The 23,480-nt window shown below is 43.6% G+C and overlaps 1 protein-coding gene across 1 annotated transcript; it reads left to right on the forward strand.

The window, feature by feature from the left end:
- Positions 1-8,359: 8,359 nt before the first annotated feature.
- On the forward strand, positions 8,360-22,102 carry LOC129867240 (transmembrane protein 161A-like). The gene is made up of 12 exons (XM_055940516.1): positions 8,360-8,695; positions 9,354-9,457; positions 9,682-9,768; positions 9,884-9,975; positions 10,094-10,250; positions 10,878-11,029; positions 14,106-14,169; positions 14,340-14,483; positions 14,582-14,695; positions 18,733-18,907; positions 19,370-19,466; positions 20,621-22,102. The coding sequence occupies exons 1-12, from the start codon at positions 8,693-8,695 to the stop codon at positions 20,917-20,919; spliced, it is 1,488 nt and encodes a 495-aa protein (XP_055796491.1). The 5' UTR covers positions 8,360-8,692; the 3' UTR covers positions 20,920-22,102.
- The last annotated feature ends 1,378 nt before the right edge of the window (positions 22,103-23,480 follow it).

The raw sequence follows: 23,480 nt of genomic DNA on the forward strand, positions 1-23,480 counted from the left end.
ACGCTCATGGCGGGCTGACGGCTCTCGACGCTCATGGCGGGCTGACGGCTCTCGACGCTCATGGCGGGCTGACGGCTCTGGCTGCTCATGGCTCTCTGACGGCTCTGGCTGCTCATGGCTCGCTGGCGGCTCTGGCAGATCCAGTCTGGTTGGCGGCTCTGGCAGATCCTGTCTGGTTGGCGGCTCTGGCAGATCCTGTCTGGTTGGCGGCTCTGGCAGATCCTGTCTGGTTGGCGGCTCTGGCAGATCCTGTCTGGTTGGCGGCTCTGGCAGATCCTGTCTGGTTGGCGGCTCTGGCAGATCCTGTCTGGTTGGCGGCTCTGGCAGATCCTGTCTGGTTGGCGGCTCTGGCAGATCCTGTCTGGTTGGCGGCTCTGGCAGATCCTGTCTGGTTGGCGGCTCTGGCAGATCCTGTCTGGCGGACGGCTCTAGCGGCTCCTGTCTGGCGGACGGCTCTAGCGGCTCCTGTCTGGCGGACGGCTCTAGCGGCTCCTGTCTGGCGGGCGGCTCTGTAGGCTCATGGCAGACGGGCGGCTTTGCAGGCTCATGGCAGACGGGCGGCTTTGCAGGCTCATGGCAGACGGATGGCTCAGACGGCGCTGGGGAGACGGATGGCTCAGATGGCGCTGGGGAGACGGATGGCTCAGATGGCGCTGGGGAGACGGATGGCTCAGATGGCGCTGGGGAGACGGATGGCTCAGATGGCGCTGGGGAGACGGATGGCTCTGGCCGGATACGGCGCACTGTAGACCTGGTGCGTGGTGCCGGAACTGGAGGCACCGTGCTAAGGATAAGCACCATCCTACTAGTGCGGGGAGCAGGGACAGGGCACACTGTATTCTCAAAGCCCATTCTATACCTGATGCGAGGTACCGGCACTGGTGACACCGGGCTGAGGACAAGCACATCAGGATTAGTAGGGGGAGAATATACAGTGTGTTCAGGGCTCTGGAGACGCACAGGAGGCTTTGTGCGTGGTGCCGGAACTGGAGGCACCGGGCTAGATACACGCACTACAGGGAGAGTGCGTGGAGGAGGAACTGGGCTCAGGAGACGCACTGATAGCCTAGTGCGTAGTGTAGGCACTGTAGGTACTAGGCTGGGGCGGGGAGGTGGCGCCGGAAATACCGGACCGTGGAGGCGTACTGGCACTCTTGAGCATTGAACCCGCCCAACCTTACCTGGTTGAATGCTCCCGGTCGCCCGACCAGTGCGGGGAGGTGGAATAACCCGCACCGGCCTATGTAGGCGAACCGGGGAAACCATGCGTAAGGCCGGTGCCATGTATGCCGGCCCGAGGAGACGCACTGGAGACCAGACGCGTTGAGCCGGCCTCATGACACCTGGCTCAATACTCAATCTAGCCCTACCAGTGCGGGGAAGTGGAATAACCCGCACTGGGCTATGCACTCGTACAGGAGACACCGTGCGCTCTACTGCGTAACACGGCGCCTGCCCGTACTCCCGCTCTCCACGGTAAGCCTGGGAAGTGGGCGCAGGTCTCCTACCTGCCCTTGGCCCACTACCTCCTAGCCCCCCCCAAGAAATTTTTGGGAATTACTTACGGGCTTTTTGGGCTTCCGTGCCAGACGCGTTCCCTCATAGCTCCGGTTCCTCTCTCCGGTAGCCTCTGCTCTCCTCAGTGCCTCCAGCTGTTCCCATGGGAGGCGATCCCTACCAGCCAGGATCTCCTCCCAAGTGTAGCAACCCTTTCCGTCCAATACATCGTCCCATGTCCATTGCTCCTTCTTTTCCTGTCCCTTACTCCGTTGACTCCGCTGCTTGGCTCTGGTATGGTGGGTGATTCTGTAACGGCGATCCTCCTCCTCTCCATCTTCGGAAAAGGAGGAGTATTGAGGGAACCAAGGCGCAACGAAGTTTGAACACATATTTATTAAACAAGACGAAAAAACGAACACGAACTACACTTGAAATGATACAAAATAACAAACGACGTAGACTGACCTAAACATGAGAACTTACATTGACACGAAGAACGCACGAAATGGAAACAGACTACATAAACCGAAACAGTCCCGTGTGGTACGAAATAACATACAGACACGGAAGACAATCACCCACAAACAAACAGTGAGAACACCCTACCTAAATATGACTCTTAATTAGAGGAGAACGCAAAACACCTGCCTCTAATTAAGAGCCATACCAGGCAACCAAAACCAACATAGAAACAGATAACATAGACTGCCCACCCAAAACTAACGCCCTGACCAATTACACATACAAAAACAACATAAAACTGGTCAGGACCGTTACACAAATGTAAAAATCCAACTACACGTTCTAGGCACATTTTTAGGGAAACAGTCAGGAGGCTAAATAATAAAAATATTAGTTAATGAAAATACTATAGCTAAGGTTTCCTTGTAAAGAATCAGTAAACTTGTCACGACTTCCGCCGAAGTCGGCTTCTCTCCCTGTTTGGGCGGCGTTCGGCGATCGACGTTGCCGGCTTTCTAGCCATCACCGCTCCATTTTTCATATATCCATTTCTTTTGTCTTGTTTCATACACACCTGATTTTCATTCTATAATCACACTGCATGTATTTAGTCCTCTGTTCCCTTCCATGTCTTTGTGTGTAATTGTTTATTGTTAATGGTGTATGTTCACGCGCTATACTTTTGTATTCATGTTCTGTGTTTTTTGGGCACTTAGATGTCATGTTATGCCTAGTTTTTGACTGGAATAAAAGTGTGCCTGTTTACACTACTCTGCTCTCCTGCACCTGACTTCGCCTGCCTTACACAGCCTAAACAAAACTGTCCAAATGATGGAAAAGCTGGAAAATACAGGGTGTTCTCAGTTCTACAGCTTCCGGAGAATACAGGGTATACTTAGTTCTACAGCTTTTGGAGAATACAGGGTGGTCTCAGTTCTACAGCTTCTGGAGAATGTAGGGTGTACTCAGTTCTTCAGCTTCTGGAGAATACAGGGTGTACTCAGTTCTACAGCTTCTGGAGAATACAGCTTCTGGAGAATACAGGGTGTTCTCAGTTCTACAGATTCTGGAGAATAAAGGGTGTTCTAATTTCTACAGCTTCTGGAGAATATAAGGTATACTCAGTTCTACAGCTTCTGGAGAATACAGGGTGTTCTCAGTTCTACAGATTCTGGAGAATAAAGGGTGTACTCAGTTCTATAGCTTCTGGAGAATACATGGTGTACTCAGTTCTACAGCTTCTGGAGAATACAGGGTGTTCTCATTTCTACAGCTTCTGGAGAATATAAGGTATACTCAGTTCTACAGCTTCTGTAGAATACAGGGTGTACTCAATTTTACAGCTTCTGGATAATACAGGGTGTACTCAGTTCTACAGATTCTGGAGAATAAAGGGTGTACTCAGTTCTATAGCTTCTGGAGAATACATGGTGTACTCAGTTCTACAGCTTCTGGAGAATACAGGGTGTTCTCACTTCTATAGCTTCTGAAGAATAAAGAGTGTACTCAGTTCTACAGCTTATGGATGGTTCATCACTGCCAATACAACAGTGCCTTCATAGACTTTAGACCAAGTCTGACCAAGTCCATACAACTACAGTTGAAGTCGGAAGTTTACATTCACTTAGGTTGGAGTCATTAAAACTCGTTTTTCAACCACTCCACAAATGTCTTGTTAACAAACTATAGTTTTGGAAAGTCGGTTAAGACATCTACTTTGTGCATGACACAAGCCTTTTTTCCAACAATTGTTTACAGAAAGATTATTTCACTTATAATTCACTGTATCACAATTCCAGTGGGTCAGAAGTTTACATACACTAAGTTGACTGTGCCTTTAAACAGCTTGGAACATTCCAGAAAATTATGTATGGCTTCACAAGCTTCTGATAGGCTAATTGACATAATTTGAGTCAATTGGAGGTGTACCTGTGGATGCATTTCAAGGCCTACCTTCAAACTCAGTGCCTCTTTGCTTGACATCATGGGAAAATCAAAAGAAATCAGCCAAGACCTAGAAAAAAATGTAAACCTCCACAAGTCTGGTTCATCCTTGGGAGCAATTTCCAAATGCCTGAAGGTACCATGTTCATCTGTACAAACAATAGTATGCAAGTATAAACACCATGGGACCATGCAGTCATCATACCGCTCAGGAAGGAGACGTGTTCTGCCTCCTAGAGATGAACGTACTTTGGTGCGAAAAGTGCAAATCAATCCCAGAACAACAGGAAAGGACCTTGTGAAAATGCTGGAGGAAACACGTACAAAAGTATCTATATCCACAGTAAAACAAGTTCTATATCGACATAACCTGAAAGGCCGCTCAGCAAGGAAGAAGCCACTTCTCCAAAACCGCCATAAAAAAGCCAGACTACGGTTTTCAACTGCACTTGGGGACAAAGATTGTACTTTTTGCAGAAATGTCCTCTGTTCTGATGAAACAAAAACATAACTGTTTGGCCATAATAACCATTGTTATGTTTGGAGGACAAAGGGGGAGGCTTGCAAGCCGAAGAACACCATCCCAACCGTGAAGCACAGGGGTGACAGCATCATGTTGCGGGGGTGCTTTGCTGCAGGGCAGACTGGTGCACTTCACAAAATAGATGGCATCATGAGGGAGGAAAATTATGTCGATATATTGAAGCAACATCTCAAGACATCAGTCAGGAAGTTAAAGCTTGGTCGCAAATCGGTCTTCCAAATGGACAATGAACCCAAGCTTACTTCCAAAGTTGTGGCAAAATGGCTTAAGGACAACCAAGTCAAGGTATTGGAGTGGCCATCACAAAGCCCTGACCTCAATCCTATAGAAAATATGTGGGCAGAACTGAAAAAGAGTGTGCGAGCAAGTAGGACTACAAACCTAACTCAGTTACACCCAACTTCTTGTGGAAAGCTTGTGGAAGGCTACCTGAAACGATTTACCCAAGTTAAACAATTTAAAGTCAATGCTACCAAATACTAATTGAGTGTATGTAAACTTCTGACCCACTGGGAATGTGATGAAAGAAATTAAAATTAAAGCTGAAATAAATCCTACTATACTCTCTACTATTATTGTCACGCCCTGACCTTAGTTATCTATGTTTTCTTTATTATTTTGGTTAGGTCAGAGTGTGACTAGGGTGGGTATGCTAGTTTTGTATTGTCTAGGGCTTTTGTAAGTCCAGGGGTTTTAGTAGGTCTAGGTATTTGTAAGTCTATGGTGGCCTGATTATGGTTCCCAATCAGAGGCAGCTGTTTATCGTTGTCTCTGATTGGGGACCATATTTAGGTAGCCATTTCCCTTGGGTATTTGTGGGTTCTTGTCTATGTGTAGTTGCCTGTCAGCACTCATTTGTATAGCTTCATGGTTCGTTTTGTTGAGTGTTCATTCTTGTAATAAAGAAGAATGTACGCATACCACGCTGCGCCTTGGTCTCCTCCTTTTGACGGTCGTGACAATTAGTCTGACATTTCACATTCTTAAAATAAAGTGATGATCCTAACTGACCTAAGACAGGGAATTCTTACTTGGATTAAATGTCAGGAATTGTGAAAAACCTGAGTTTAAATTTATTTGGCTGAGGTGTATGTAAACTTCTGACTTCAACTGTATGTGTAGGACCAAAAACAGTGACAAAAGCTCTAAAGAAAGAAAGAGTTTGAGTCGAAACACTTATTACTCCCTTCAGACACTCTCCAAACTCATGTAAATAAACTTTAAATAAAATACATCATTACTGTGGCATAACTTAACACTTTAAATGTCACACTTGAATAAACAAACACATACCTTTGAGTAGAATTGACCACACCCCAAACATTGGGGGTCCTCAAATGGCTTTCAAACAAATTACTAGCACAGCAACAACACATCCATAAACACACAAATAACCCTTAAGTATACTGAACAAAAATATAAACGTAACATGCAAAGATTACAGTTCATACAAGGAAATCAGTTTATTGAAATTAATTAGTTTGGCCCTAATCTATTGATTTTACATGACTGGGAATGCAGATATGCATCTGTTGGTCACAGATACCTTACAAAAAAGGTTGGGGTGTGGATCGGAAAACCAGTCAGTTTCTGGTATGACCACCATTTGCCTCATGCAGCGTTACACATCACCTTCGTATAGAGTTGATCAGGTTGATGTTGTCCCACTTCTCTTCAATGGCTGTGCGAAGTTGTTGGATTTTGGCGGGAACTGGAACATGCTGTCGTACACGTCAGTCCAGAGCATCCCAAACATGCTCAACGGGTGACTTGTCTATTGAGTATTTGTATTTCTTATGGATCCCCATTAGCTGCTGCCAAAGCAGCAGCTACTCTTCCTGGGGTTCAGCAAAATTAAGGCAGTTAGCAGGCCATGGAGGAACTGGGACATTTTCAGCTTTCAGAAATTGTGTACAGATCCTTGTGACATGGGGCCATGCATTATCATGCTGAAACATGAGTTGATGGTGGTGGATGAATGGCACTACAATGGGCCTCAGGATCTCGTCACAGTAACTCTGTGCATTCAAATGGCCATCGATAATGCAATAGTGTTCCTTGTCTGTAGGTTACGCCTGCCTATACCATAACTCCACCGCCACCATGGGGCCCTCTGTTCATAACATTGACATCAGCAAACCGCTTGCCCACACGACACCATACACGTGGTCTGCGGTTGTGAGGCCGATTGGACGTAAGGACAAATTCTCTAAAACGAATTTGGAGGTGGCTTATGGTAGAGAAATTAAACATTCCAATCTCTGGCAACAGCTCTGGTGGACATTCCTGCAGTCAGCATGCCAACTGCACACTCCCTAAAAAATGTAGACATCTGTGGCATTGTGTTGTGTGACAAGACAGCACATTTTAGAGTGGCCTTTAGAGTGGCCTATGCATACAGCCCATCATGTCCAAACCGATGCTGACATAAGGGAGGCACCTGAAAATGTAGCCAAACTTTAATGAGACGTTTTATTACATAAACTCAACATGCAATAATTTCAACGATTTTACTGAGTTACAATTCATATAAGTAAATCAGTCAATTTAAATAAATTCATTAGGCCCTAATCTATGCATTTCACATGACTGGGAAGATGCACAGCCATGGGTGGGCCTGGGAGGGCATAGGCCCACCCACTTGGGTGCCAGGCCCAGCCAATCAGAATGAGTTTCTCCCCACAAAAGGGCTTTATTACAGACAGAAATACTGTCCAGTTTCATCAGCTGTCCGGGTGGCTGGTTTCAGACGATCCCGCAGGTGAAGAAGCCAGATGTGAAGTTCCTCGGCTGGCGTGATTACACGTGGTCTGCGGTTGTGAGGCCAAATTAGCTAAAATGACATTGGAGGTGGCTTATGCTAGAGAAATGAACATTCAATTACCTGGCAATAGCTCTGGTGGACATTCCTGCAGTCAACATGCCGATTGCATGCTACCTCAAAACTTGAGACATCTGTGGCATTGTGTTGTGTGACAAAACAGCACATTTTAGAGTGGCTATTTATTGTCCCCAGCACAAGGTGAACCTGTGTAATGAGCATGTTGTTTAATCAGCTTCTTGATATGCCACACCTGTCAGGTGGATGGATTATCTTGACAAAGGATAAATGCTCACCAACAGGGATGTAAACAAATTTGTGCATACAATTTGAGAGAAATACACTTTTGGTGCTTATGAAACATTTCTGGGATCGTTTATTGCAGCTCATAAAACATGGGACACAATTTACACGTTGCGTTTATATTTTTGTTCAGTGTTCATAAGTCTCACCTGCAGTACTAGCAAATATGGTTTAGTATGGGTACTAGCTGGTCATGTCTAGAAGCGATACAGCTTCGGTCAAATTGATGTCAAAAGTAGATTTTTTTTTCTTCTTGCATTTTAGCTAACCCTTTTATTAACTTTAATCTCATTCACCTAACTTGATACGTTCATTTTCATAACCTGCTGCATATGTTCAATTTTGACAAGTGTTGCGCTTTCTAGATAAAGTCGTACTAGATGTATTTATACATTGTCAATGTTCATCCCTAAATTAGGATCCACTGAGAAACACTGACACACACTTTGGTTCCGGTCACCTTAAAACCAAAGTTTGTAAATTATCTTTGCTAAAACATAGCGAACAGACTAAGCGTCTTGTCACTTTGTATAAGAAAATACAACTCCCACAATAATAAGCCCAGTTACAGTGTGATTGGTTTGGACAACTGTGAAAGTCGTCTACGTGTACTTAGCTTTATGATACAGTATCTATAAAAGTATGATTTTATTGCTAAGCAGGTGCAACTATTTATTTTCTACATTAGAAAATACATTATTGCGATTAAGGTATATTTTTACTAGGCGTCTTCCACCACTTTTGGCATAGTTTGTAACGGGATCCCAAGAAATCGTATACAGACATCTATTCGAGCCAATGAAACCGCTTGTTTTCTGCGGTTTGTGGAACCCAAATCCAGGCCTGCCTACAGTAGCATAATGTCATCAGCTCAGAGACGGAAAAGGAAGCGTTTTCCCCCCTAGTTAAATGAAAGTCAATGAATTAAGAAGACCAGACCCATCTGCTATTGCATTGGTGTCAGTTAAGTAGACCTGAACTTACAATTGATGTTCAATGGTAAACGGACAGAGTGAACAGTCTTAATTTATCTGCCATCTTTGATCAGCTGTCAAGACACTTAAACTACACGCGTGTGTCGTTAACGCTACGAAAATAGACTTCAGTTCGTTGAAAAGATGGTGAGTAGTTAGATGTTTCATCTGTGCCCACTTGCAACCAGAATGTAGAGCTTCGCTAGCTAATTCAAATGCCTGTAGCTATAGCGTTTAGCCTCTACCGCAGGTACATTTTGGCTACAAAATAGCTAGGTAGCTAGCTTAGAAATGTCAGCTACCGGTAAAATGTCGTTAGTGGTCACAGTTACTGCTTCAGGTTCTCTTCAAATTGAGAGCTGGCTATATGTCAGTTTGAAGTTAGCATAAATTGCCCTTGCATTCTATTAGCCATGGACACGTTGCACACCGTTAGCTAGCTTACTTGGGCTGCTAGCATGGATGGTAACCTTCACAGCCAGCACTTCCCCCCCATGTCATGGCTATCTTGGGTAATTTCTTTCCTTGGCTTAAGAGGACTTCGTTCCTTCCTTGAAAAGTTGAATGGCGGACAGTTGTAGGAGGGCAACTGTCCGCCCCCACCCCACCCACCCACCCACCCACCCACCCACCCACTCTCGACACGTGTAGTAGCGACACCTTTGAGATACGCAGCAGTTGTGTCGGTTGAAACAATTCTCAGGAAACTCCATGTTGGTTGTCTACAAACGTTGGGTTGACCCCTTTTTGTACTGTAGCTACTTTGATTAACCAGGTGTGTGTCTCTGTCTGTCTGTCTGAACAGGCGCTAATTGGAGTGCAGCTGGTGGTCAGCTTGCTGGTTGCTAGCGTCATGCAGAGAATGACTCCACACTGTTCTTTTGCTCGCTGGCTTCTATGCAATGGCAGGTAAAGTAATGTACACAAATGTCATGCAGAAGTGGATTTGGAGGTTGGGTGTAGAGACATCCTGATAGTGGTTAGGGTTTGGAGTTATTCCTTGTCAGATCATGAGGGCAGGAGAAACTGCCTAATCATAGTGAATAGATTTGAGTTAAACAACAGTCATACTACTAGCCAACTACTTGCAATGTGTATATATGTTTAAAACAAATATAAATTGATCCTTTCAGTCTATTCCGGTTCAAACACCCCTCTGAAGGAGAGCTGTGTGCCCTGGCAGGCAAACAGATGCCCAGCAAGCCCAGCAGGAGAGACAGGTGTGAGCTGAGGGAGCATGATGATACAGTACAACTGGTGTCTTTTCTTTTGTATCACTGTTATGATAGTAGACTGTGCTGTTACAGGGAAGGTTTGCTGACTTCTTCTTTGTAGGAGACAGAATGGGGACAGCAAGCCTCTCACAGTGCCGAAGGACATCGACCTTAACTTGGAAAAAGCTCCAATTGGCCTCCTTGATGCCCTTGGTAAATAAAACAAAAGCATGACCACTACTGCTGACTGAAATGCCCTCCAAGCCCTTGCATTTAGGCCTTATCTTTTCCTTACAATATTTTTGCTTTGTCTCTCCTTTCCCATTCTCAGTTCTTCGATTCTTCCTGGAGTACCAGTGGTTGATTGACTTTGCAGTGTATGCGATGGGCATATACCTTTTCACCGAGGGCTACTTCTGTGTAGTTGACCCTGCCATGGAGGTCCACATTGGGGCCTTCTGGTGTGTGCTGACTGTTCTCTGCTGCCTGTATCCTTCAGTTCACCTTCTCTGAGATCCCATAGTTGTATTACAATTTTAACTTGAAAATGGAATTGAACTTATTCCTAAGAAGACTGAAGTTGTACTCACTGTACTTGTCAATGTTATCATCATGTAAAAACTGTTAGTGTCAATTTCTACAAAGTGGGCCCCTTGTATACATCAATAACCCTATGAAAGTCCCGCCTACTTCCTGTTGCAAGTCCCATACTGTTTTTGAATGGGCTTCAAGCTTATAATCAAAATCATGAAAACGTGGTCATTTTAACATAAAATGATATTTGTATTTTTGAATTAATTTGCTTCAACCTAATGCCTTTCGTGAAGGTTTTCGATTATGGAAAAAAAATCTAAATTCTGTCAAACCTTCATGAAAAGCATCAGGTAGAAATTAATCCACAAATATAATTTTACATATATCTTAAGTGACTACGTTTTCATGAATTTGATGATATAAGCTTGGGGCCTTCCCATTCAAAAACAGTATGAAACACCCAAACATGCACTGTTGCCAAAAAAACACTCAGATGCACCTGTTGTGCTCCTCCTTGATTGGAGTTGTTTGTTGAGGGACTGCCCGATTGTCCCTGTGTTGCCCTTAACCCTCTCTCACAGGAAAACCCTCCACTCCCTGATGGGCCACTATTTCCGGTCTGATGAGGGGGGTGAGCGTTCGGTGTGCTTGGCCTTTGGTTTCCTATCTCTGCTGGTGGCCATGTTGGTGCTAGTGGTCAGAGAAGACTACCTGGAGTTTGGCCTGGAGCCTGGTATGTTCACTACACTAACCCCTACATTTACATTTACATTTAAGTCATTTAGCAGACGCTCTTATCCAGAGCGACTTACAAATTGGAAAGTTCATACATATTCACCCTGGTCCCCCCGTGGACCAATTGAACCCACAACCCTGGCGTTGCAAGCGCCATGCTCTACCAACTGAGCCACACGGGACTACAGTAGTCCCGTGGGGATGTACACTGTGTGTACTAAACATGAAACACTTTCATAATATTGAGTTACACCCCCCTTTCCCCCTCAAAACAGCTTCAATTCGTCAGGGCATGAACTCTACAAGGTGTCGAAAGCGTTCCACAGGGATGTTGGCCCATGTTGACTCCAATGCTTCCCACAGTTGTCAAGTTGGCTGGATGTCCTTTGGGTGGTGGACCATTCTTGATACACAGGAAACTGTTGAGTGTGAAAAACCCAGCATCGTTGCCGTTCTTGACACACTCAAACTGGCGTACCTACTACCATACCCGGTTCAAAGGCACTTAAATCTTGTCTTGCCCATTCACCCTCTGAATGGCACACGTACCGTTGAAGTCGGAAGTTTACATACACTTAGGTTGGAGTCATTGAAACTCGTTTTTCAACCACTCAACACATTTCTTGTTAACAGACTATAGTTTTGGCAAGTCGGTTAGGACATCTACTTTGTGCATGACACAAGTCATTTTTCCAACAATTGTTTACAGAAAGATTATTTCACATATAATTCACTGTATCACAATTCCAGTGGGTCAGAAGTTTACATACACGAAGTTGACTGTGCCTTTAAACAGCTTGGACAATTCCAGAAAATTATGTCATGGCTTTAGAAGCATCTGATAGGCTAATTGACATCATTTGAGTCAATTGGAGGTGTACCTGTGGATGTATTTCAATGCCTTCCTTCAAACTCAGTGCCTCTTTGCTTGACATCATTGGAAAATCAAAAAAAATCAGCCAAGACCTCAGAATTTATTTTAGACCTCCACAAGTCTGGTTCATCCTTGGGAGCAATTTCCAAACGCCTGAAGGTACCATGTTCATCTGTACAAACAATAGTACGCAAGTATAAACACCATGGGACCACGCAGCTGTCATACCCCTCAGGAAGGAGACGCGTTCTGTCTCCTAGAGATGAACGTACTTTGGTGTGAAAAGTGCAAATCAATCCCAGAACAACAGCAAAGGACTTCTTGAATGTGCTGGAGGAAACGGGTACAAAAGTATCTATATTCACAGTAAAACGAGTCCTATATCGACATAACCTGAAAGGCCACTCAGCTAAGAAGAAGCCATTGCTCCAAAACCGCCATTAAAAAAAGCCAGACTACGGTTTGCAACTGCACATGGGGACAAAGATTGTACTTTTTGGAGAAATGTTCTCTGGTCTGATGAAACAAAAATAGAACTGTTTGGCCACAATGACCATCGTTATGTTTGGAGGAAAAGGGAAGGGTTGCAAGCAGAAGAACACCATCCCAACCGTGAAGCACGGGGGTGGCAGCATTATGTTGTGGGGGTGCTTTGCTGCAGGAGGGACTGGTGCACCTCACAAAATAGATGGCATCACGAGGGAGGAAAATTATGTGGATATGTTGAAGCAACATCTCAAGACATCAGTCACTAAGTTAAAGCTTGGTTGCAAATGGGTCTTTCAAATGGACAATGACCCCAAGCATACTTCCAAAGTTGTGTCAAAATGGCTTAAGGAGAACAAAGTCAAGGAATTGGAGTGGCCATCACAAAGCCCTGACCTCAATCCTATAGAAAATTTGTCGGTAGAACTGAAAAAGCGTGTGTGAGCAAGGAGGCCTACAAACCTGACTCAGTTACACCAGCTCTGTCAGGAGGAATGGGCCAAAATTCACCCAATTTATTGTGGGGAACTTGTTGAAGTCTACCTGAAATGTTTGACTCAAGTGAAACAATTTAAAGGCAATGCTACCAAATACTAATTGAGTGTATGTCGACTTCTGACCCACTGGGAATGTGATGGAAGAAGTAAAAGCTGAACTAAATCATTCTCTCTAAAATAAAGTGGTGATTCTAACTGACCTAAGACAAATTTTTAATCGGATTAAATGTCAGGAATTGTGAAAAACCTGAGATTAAATGTATTTGGCTGAGGTATATGTAAACTTCTGACTTCAACTGTACACAATCCATGTCTCAAGGCTTAAAATGTATTCTTTAACCTGTCTACTCTGATTTGAAGTGGAATTGTGGCATCAATAAGGGATCATAGACTGACCAGGTGAATCTGTCATGGAAAGAGCAGGTGTATGGGATCAGTAATATGCCAAATGTATTGTGTATACCCGTTCATCGCCCAAATAAGGCATTGACTACTTTTGCGGTGAGCTTTACGAACGGGTGTACACCGCAATAGTGTTGCAAATATAGAGTAATCTAGGGTTTCGATTCTTTACATTGGACATACTATGGTTACACATATGGTTAACATTATGGTTACCATACTATAATTTCTAAAGCCTTGAAAGGCAGGCGTCAACATGGCCGAATGAGAGGCTGCCAGCGATTTATAGAAATCGCTTCCTACGGATACAAACACTTTTTTCCCCTACGACTACAAATCGCTTTCTAAGTTTGATAACTTTTTGTATTTTTCTTGTCAAATCCCTGACAAAATTCAGGTGACCTAAGCTCTTCCAAATATGGAGTTGCAGGTTTGCCGTATCTGTCAAGTTTGCGCATATCTCTATGTGCAAATCTTTATGGCAGTCATTTCCTTAAGGTTCTTGGAAATAACCTGCATATCTGCTGTTCTAAAAAAATTCTAATCCCATATATCGATATACATTTCAAAAGTTGTTTGTTTTTGGATAGTGATTTACATTTGTGCGTTGGTACTTATTTGTACAGATCATGATACACAAATACAAAATGCATGCTGTGTGTTCACAATACATTTGGCATGATATTGATCCCATACATGTGTTCCTAATGTTCTGTACAGTGTGTTTGAAATAAATAATATATATATATATATATATATAACTTAACAGTGAGTTGTTTAGTTAATTTGATCATTTTTATGCTTTTGTATTGCAGGTTTTAACAGTCTTTTTAACAACCTTGAGGTTTTCGCAAAACGGCAAGGCTTTGCTGAGTGGTCGTAAGTATCTCTTCATTGGACAGTTTAAATGTATTTAAAATAAATATGTAAATCACAACTTGGGTCCATAGAATAGTAGCCAGTCATTCATGGACTGATGATATGCTTTTAGTGATCTGTGTGTCGGCAAATGTTCTCCCTAATGTTTATTATATTTGGGCTCCCATCAGAGTCCCGGTGACCAAGCTGACTGTGAAGTTGGGTCTGGCTGCCATCTGTGCTTTTATTGGTGCTTTGCTGGCCTTCCCTGGCCTCCGCCTAGCCCAGACCCACCTGGACGCAGTTCAGATGAACTCAGACCGCCCATTCATCCAGTAAGAACACTAACACAGATTTAGCTGTGAAACCAAATAACCACTTGGCTCCACTAGTAATGTCTTCCTGTTCGGGTGTTGTTTTCTGCTCCCTGTAGGATTCTGTTGCACATTAGTTTTCTGGCTCCAGTGGTGGTGATCGTGTTGTGGATCAAACCCATCGCTAGGGACTTCCTGGGGAACGCTCCAATGGGGAAGACCTCAGTCACGCTGTAAGTGTGTGTCTTGGTACTCTATATGTACAAAAGTGTGTGGACACCCCTTCAAATTAGTGGATTCGGCTGTTTCAGTCGCACCCGTTGCTGACGTGTATAAAATCGAGCACAAAGCATGCAATATCCATAGCTAAACATTGGCCTTACTGAAGAGCTCAGTGACTTTTAACGTGGCACCGCCAAAGAATGCCACTCTTCCAACAAGTCAGTTCGGTCAACTGTACGTTCTTTTATTGTGAAGTGGAAACGTCTAGGAGCAACAACAGCTCAGCCGCGAAGTCGTAGGCCACACAAGCTGACGGAACAGGACCACCGAGTGCTGAAGCGCTTAATTGTCTGTCCTCGGTTGCAACACTCGCTACCAAGTTCCAAATTGCCTCTGGAAGCAACGTCAGCGCAATAACTGTTTCTCTGGAGCTTTATGAAATGGGTTTCCATGGCTGAGCAGCTGCACACAAACCTAAGATCACCATGCGTAATGGCAAGCATCAGCAGGAGTAGTGTAAAGCTCGCCGCCATTGGACTCTGGAGCAGTGGAAACTGCCAACTGTAATGTCTGGGGCTGTTTTTCAAAGTTCGGGCTACGCGCCTTAGTTCCAGTGAACGGAAATCATATGGCTGTAGCATACAATGACATTCTAGACGATTCTGTGCTTTCAACTTTGTGGCAACAGTTTGGGAAGGCCCTTTCCTGTTTCAGCATTACAATGTCCCCATGCATAAAGCAATGTCCGTACAGAAATGGTTTGTCGATCGGTGTGGAAGAACTTGACTGGTCTGCACAAAGCCCGGACCTTAACCCCATCGAACACCTTTGGAATTAATTGGAACGCCGACTACAAGCCAGGCCTAATCGCCCAACATCAGTGCCCGACCTCACTAATGATCTTGTGGCTGAATGGAAGCCAGTCCCCGCAGCAATGTTCTAACATCTAGTGGAAAGCCTTCCCAGAAGAGTGGAGGCTGTTATTGCCGCAAAGGGGGACCAACTCCATGTTAATGCCCATGATTGTGGAATGAGATGTTTGACGAGCAGGTGTTCACATATTTTTGGTCATGTAGTGTATGTATATACTTGCTGTATTCCACTCTTGTGCATCCCCTGATTTCCTATACTTCAATGATGAAATATTACAATTATGACTGTTTGGCACCCTTGTGCTCATTCCTTGTTAGGGCTGTGGCGGTCATGAAACTTAGTCAGCTGGTTATTGACATGTAATTGACTGGCGGTCTCACGGTAATTAACATCAGCACGTTTAGCGTCTCCACACATACAAACCGCTGATGCTAGCCTTTGGAACATTTCAGTACATTTTAAAGAAGTTTAACAAATCCATTTAATATACACCATCTTAATAAATTAATTATTTATTTTAGGTAGGTCTAAAGAAACATATTAAGAAAATGTACAGTATTTCAGAAGAACCGATTATGAGTGGGCCTACTGTATGTTTTCTGTCCATGCATAGGTTCTAGGATAGTTAATTTAGCAGACAAGATATGCTTTTTAGTCCTGTGCCATTTTATATTAAATGATTTTATATTAAAAAATGATATAATAGAAAGGATATTTTTCCCATTCCGGAGCTGAGTGTTCATATGGAGTGTACAAGTGATAATTTGAAAGGTCCTATACTTTGATTTTAGAGTTAATCTAGTTTTGAATGATACAAACCTTTAGAATGTCTAACATTTATGGGCTGCATGATGCAACTATAGACTATTGATGATTTGAGAAAGTCACAAAAAAAGCTTGTGCTCTGTTCTTTGCCTCAGGCTGCACACGCTGTTCTCTCATTAAACTTTAAACATCAAACTATTCTCAATTAACTAATGTCATTTGTTTCGATTTATAATGGCCCATTATCAAATGGGCAGGGGGAAAAAGACATCTCCGTATGCACTCGAATAGCGAATGAAGGCCGCTTTCCCGCGGTTCGTTTTATAACCATGCCAGGTAGACTTCTCTGGTTTTATAGCAGCGCATGTGCTTAATATAAGCAGCTGAGAAATAAATATATTAGCAGCTTGGATCGTCTTTTTAGTGGCAACCATCAAAGCTCTGCTTTCACACAGGATTGCATATAGAGATGTCTGAGCTTATAACACTTATTTCACTCCAAGCAACAGCCACTGTTTGAGGAGCATGCAAATCAAATGTATTTATATAGCCCTTCTTACATCAGCTGATATCTCAAAGTGCTGTACAGAAACCCAGCCTAAAACCCCAAACAGCAATGCAGGTGTAGAAGCACGGTGGCTAGGAAAAACTCACTAGAAAGGCCAAAACCTAGGAAGAAACCTAGAGAGGAACCAGGCTATGAGGGGTGGCCAGTCCTCTTCTGGCTGTGCCGGGTGGAGATTATAACAGAACAAGGCCAAGATGTTCATAAATGACCAGCATGGTCAAATAATAATAATCACAGTAGTTGTCGAGGGTGCAACAAGTCAGCACCTCAGGAGTAAATGTCAGTTGGCTTTTCATAGCCGATCATTAAGAGTATCTCTACCGCTCCTGCTGTCTCTAGAGAGTTGAAAACAGGAGGTCTGGGACAGGTAGCACGTCCAGTGAACAGGTCAGGGTTCCATAGCCGCAGGCAGAACAGTTGAAACTGGAGCAGCAGCACGGCCAGGTGGACTGGGGACAGCGAGGAGTCACCATGCCAGGTAGTCCTGAGGCATGGTCCTAGGGCTCAGGTCCTCCGATCGAGAGAGAAAGAAAGAGAATTAGAGAGAGCATAAGACAGGAGAAATGCTTCAGATATAACAGACTGACCCTAGCCCCCCGACACATAAACTACTGCAGCATAAATACTGGAGGCTGAGACAGGAGGGGTCAGGAGACACTGTGGCCCCATCCGATGATACCCCCGAACAGGGCCAAACAGGAAGGATATAACCCCACCCACTTTGCCAAAGCACAGCCCCCACACCACTAGAGGGATATCTTCAACCACCAACTTACCATCCTGAGACAAGGCCGAGTATAGCCCACAAAGATCTCCGTCACGGCACAACCCAAGGGGGGGCGCCAACCCAGACAGGAAGATCATGTCAGTGACTCAACCCACTCAAGTGACGCACCCCTCCTAGGGACGGCATGGAAGAGCACCAGTAAGCCAGTGACTCAGCCCCTGTAATAGGGTTAGAGGCAGAGAATCCCAGTGGAGCCTCTTGCAGCCTCTTGCTGCGCGACAGGTGATATTGCGCCCACACTTTGTATGCCATGGGCTCTCCAACCATGTTCTTGCAGGTCTCTAGTGCTTAATTTGATAAGGCAAGTTAAATCTGTTAAGGAATATAGGTAGTAAAATGTTTTTACAATGAAACATATTTAATTGAACTGACAGCCCCGATCTCTGTGCTCTCGAAAGGAATTAAGGGGAGAGCGAGGAGATGGAATAGCACAGTGGTGAGATTGTGTAGCTAAAGGAAGTGTCAGCCTATTCATTATGAAAATATAACAAATACAAATTCACAAATTGTAGGCTAACTGTAAGCTGCCTTGCACAATCAATGAACCAACAGTATTACCTAGGCCTATATGTTCTTTCCGAGACTCATGGATAGCATAAGGTAACCGGTCCATCCAGTATCCATAAGGTCTAATATGTGTATGGGTGTTTTGAATTGATCATCACCTTAGAAAGCACTGTCCACTTCATTGTTTGGCTTCGAAACAACATCCACAATGACCATGTTTTCGACTCAGTTTCAACCTGTTATTGAATTTCTTTCTTCAAATTGATCGATCAGTGAGGTGGGTTTTAAAAACTGTTTTGATAAGTGTTTGATATGATTTGAGATCCAATTTGCATTGATGTCAGTGGTTAGAGGGACTATAGAGATCAGAGTACACTGCCATTAGCAGTTGGGTACTAACAACACATGTCCAGAATGCATAAGAGGAGATTAATGTGACCCAATGGTCATGTGGAATTTGACTAACGGTCATGACTGCCAGTGTGGCGGTATTGCAGTCACCGCAACAGCTCAACTCCTAGTGTTGACGTCTCTGTGTGTTATCCCAGTATGTCAAGCGCAATGTTTGACAGTGTTCGTCTGTGGGCGGTGGTGGTGCTGTGCTGCCTGAGGCTGGCCCTGACCCGCTACCACATGCAGGCCTACCTCAACCTGTCCCAGAAGTGGGTGGACCAGATGAAGAAGGAGGCAGGACGCATCGCTGCTATCGACATCCAGAGGAAGGTAAGATGCCTAAACCTCTAAACCAGCCATTTTGTTTTTTCGAAATACCGACAATATGATTTTCAATACTGTTTAAAAACAAGTTATGCATGCCTACATACACTTTTTTTGGGTGGAGGGGTTGGGCTGGGGCGTGCTACGCCACTGCTTAAACTATAAGGTAAGTATAACTATAAGAAATCTAAGGTGTCAAATTATCTCCAGCTCAGGGCTCCAGCTATGCATTTGCTTTGCTAACTTTCTAGCTGTCAAGATCAAGCTTCTTGCTTACAGCAGAGACAAACAATCTCTGGCTCAAGATCCCTGTTGCCTAAATCGTTTTAGAAATAGCGCCCCTTGTGTGCACTTCCGGTAATACCGTATACCCTGGTGTGGTACAGAAACGGTTTGAAAATATGGGTACCCGCCCAACCTTAATTGACAGAGGAAACCTGTATCCATGAGTCTTTGTTGTCCTTCCAGGTGACCCGTGTGTTCTGCTACCTGACCATAGTCACCCTGCAGTACGTGATCCCTGTTCTACTCCTCCTCTTCTCTACCCTGGCTCTGAAGGTCCTGGGTAAGATATGTACAGCACCTAACAACATAAGCAACAACTCTAATCTCAGTGAGGCCTTCAGTGACTGCTGAGAATCTGCATTCTAAAATTTAAAAATGGGGAGTCATGATAATTTACCAACAGCTTCACCTTAATAATGCCTGATGTTACAGGTAACTGCCAAAATAAAGGAAACACGTGTGTAAATGAGGGATGCAAAGTATATTGGAAGCAGGTGCTTCCACACAGGTGTGATTCCTGAGTTAGTAAAGCAATTAATATCCCATCATGCTTAGGTTCATGTATAAAAATGCCCAGTTGCCCATTATTTGGGCTACCATGGCTAGAAGAGCTCTCAGTGACTGAAAGAGGGATCTCAAAGGAGCATGGGTGTTTATTTTTTATTTTTTATAGAATGTCACATTTAGAAAATCTAGTATGCTTTAAATGACATTGTTATACTCATTTCGGCATTTCATTTAGTAGACTTTGCTGTACACTTTTGAGGAAGAGAATCCTCTTTCTAGACTCACGCTTGTTTGATAATCCGTTGATAGAGAGAAAAAGGGACGCGCTGTACCCAAATGAACAAATGGCGGGAACCAACACAATTGTGCGTTAGATGATACATTCTCTGGATTGATGAGCCTATTTTGTGGATATTTCTTGGTTACTGTGTTCATTTTGACTAAACAGTGCGTTCTGAAGAGGTGTGTGTGTGTGTATATAGTACGATTAGTACACATGCGCTACTGGTCAAACGTTTTAGAACACCTACTCATTCAAGGGTTTTTCTTTATTTTTACTATTTTCTACATTGTAGAATAGTAGTGAAGACATCAAAACTATGAAATAACACATGGAATCAAGTAGATTCTAGAGCGGTGCCTGACATGTAGTTTTCCACTACTATCAACAAAACACCAAATTATGGACTTTCTCATGGAAGAATGATGTCACATCCCTCCAGGAGTTCAAGACACTTACAGAATCTATGTCAAGGTGCATTGAAGCTGTTCTGCCTCATGGTGGCCCAACACCTTATTAAGACACTTTATGTTTGTGTTTCCTATATTTTGGCAGTTACCTGTATATGTAGTCTATAAGTTGTTCATTTAGAATGTCTCATGTGGTAACGGCCTTCGTTCCTGCTGTGTTTTTGTTCTATATATCAGGTGACTTCTCGTGGAGTGGTGCGGAACAGGCTCCGGGGGTGACTCCTGCCCTGGTAATGCCCACGGTCACTCCCGTCCTGCCAGGGCTGGAGGAGGACGAGGATGGGGTGGAGTACATGGAGGAGGACATCCAGGCCACGGTGGCTCGTCTGACAGAGGGCTTCTCAGCCCTGCGCTCCGTCCTCACCCCCCTCTTCTTCAGAGGCCTCTTTGCCTTCCTTACCTGGTGGGTGGCCGCCTGCCAGGTCATCAGCAGCCTGTTTGGCATCTACTTCCACCAGTACCTCATGCAGAACTGAGGAAGAATACACAGAACTACATTACCCACAGTACCTAGCTAACACAAGCCCAGTGTGATGTAGGCAGGTAAACCTCTTTAACACAACAGAAGGACAGGATGGGTGCTCTTGTCTTACTGTAACTAAGGACATGTGAGGGTTTCTTCTGACACACTACTACTTTGTTGTCCTGTGGGACACAGATGATGTTGCCTGTGACTGCCTGGGGACTATGATGGAAATGCAGTAAAATGGGGACTGAACTCTGTCCCTTGCTACTTAACACATTTCTCTTAAGCCCAGTGTTAACCTTCTTAATTTTTCATCACACAATATTGTTAAATGCTGCAAATGAGACTTTACTATTAGGAAAAAGGTACCACTACACTACAGCCTAGTTTGTTATTAGACAGATTCAGAAGCTCTTGATGCTTTTTTAAAATTTTCGTTATATTTTCTGCTATATACCGTACCGATTGTCATGAACCCATGGAGTTCAGTCTATTTAGCAGTCATCACCACTTGTGTATGGATTGATCAAACTCGGGCCTCGCCTGTTCATTCTCCTTAATCATTTATACCCACCTTTAAAACGAAGCACTGAGGATCAGTTACTGTGTTTATTTAATGAAGGGATTCAAAGAAGAATTCCAAGTGCCTGGAAACTCAGGGATTTTAAGTCGATGATAAGATCTCCTTTTTTCATTAAATGTTTTTTTCTCTGTAAAATGGTAGACTGGTGATAGACATTTATCTGTATCATTGAATAACACTCCAGAATGGATTTGGCCAAATGTACTTGTTATCAACCATCTTTCAGTCTCAACAAAGTTTGTTAGTTGTTTGAATAAGGTACTTTGTCTTTTATTGCTGCCAAACTATAATTCACAGATGTAGGCTTAGAACAAATCTCAAATCTCTGATTGTAGGGTCAATGGTTTGTTTTTAATTTATTTATTTGCCCCTGGTCATATTATGTTGGAAAGGTGCAGGTGTCGTGCTGCTGTTTGGGTCATGGTTTATGGCACGTGTGATTTCTGTGATTTATTTGATTGAATGTTCGCTAATCATTTCACGGTGTGTGGTTTGTATGAAGATGCTGTTTTTACAATTAAGAGACTTCTGAATGCATGGCGTTAACTTTTTAGTTGTGTACAAGTGTTTTATTTGGTTGTGTGGCTTAATAAAACAATAATTGAATATTTTTATGATTCTTTTCCATCTTTAGTTTTTAGTATGCCAAAATCACGTTTTGATTATCCCAGCAAAATGTACATTTCAGATTTTATTTTCTCCCAATGACTTTTCTTTATTATAAAGCGTAGGAGATAAGGGTGATAAAAGATGGGGGTCCTTCAAAGTAAATCATTTGACAAAAGACCATGCATGACAATGGTTTGTAGCTGCTGAATTGGGCATTCACCTCTGACCTTAATCATTGATAATTGCCCTGCACTAATTCTGTCTCAACAATCTGATATAGACAAATATTTTTTTGTAAATATATTTAGATTTTTCGATCTTAGTATGTGTAATATCATATAGCTTTGTAGCAATGTGATGCAGTGCAACGTGTCACAAATGTAATGCCAACTTGTCAAATTTCTCAAATGGTATATTTTTGTGGATATCACTTTTTGTGAAATAATATTGGTAAAAATCAGCTTGCTTTTGTATAGCTCTAAGGAACATGACCTTCCCTCAGATGTGACACAGCCAGAAAGGCCCGTGGAGCGTTCGTCTGAGCTGACATGATTTATTGAAGATATTATTTGACTTCCTGATCCAGTCAAAACCCACAAAGATGCCCAATTTAGGGAGGGACTGACTTATCTGAGCCTTTATGTTCTGGTGAGGTGGGAATGTTTCATTGGAGGATATCGATGGTGCTCAAGCACAGAACTAGATGGGACCAGATAACACCTTGGAACTTTGTGTTATGGATGGCTGAGATTCTGATCTTGAATGTTTGTTTCACTAACAATCTTTTACTGTTTGACAACATATTTTTATGTGATATGATTTTTTATAATTGTTGAGTGATATTTCTGTAAAAGTTGTTTCCCCACTTGTTTTATCTTGTCATGCATTTGCCTTGATGCTTTTCAGATCACAGAACATTTTACAATGATGTCAAAACAGCTATTATGAGTACTTTGACTTCCATCTGAGAATTTTCTACCTAACCCTCTATTGCCCCTACTGGTATAAGGCCTATATAAAATGTATGTGGCGGGGCTTGCTTTCCTCTTAAGGCCAGGCAGATGCAGGCCTTTACTGGCCTCTGACAGGTCTGGGAGAGTGTCTGGCTTAATGAACTGGAAGGTGACAGGGTTGACATATCTATATAATCACATTAATTATGTGCATGTGTTTGGAGGCCCCCAGTCTGCAGCCTGCAGCCACCATGGCTGTTGCTATAGGGACCAGGCAGCGACCAGACAACAGAGGCTTCAGTCATGCCCTGCAGACTGGCCCTATCCTCAGGGGAGCTGCCCAGACACCACCCCTGTGACTCTTTTCATTTGGGGAGCAGAGGCCATGCTGACGGGTGGGAGAGGGATAATTCTAGCCAATTTCAT

This window comes from Salvelinus fontinalis, chromosome 12 (assembly GCF_029448725.1).
Source record: "Salvelinus fontinalis isolate EN_2023a chromosome 12, ASM2944872v1, whole genome shotgun sequence".
Taxonomy (NCBI): domain Eukaryota; kingdom Metazoa; phylum Chordata; class Actinopteri; order Salmoniformes; family Salmonidae; genus Salvelinus; species Salvelinus fontinalis.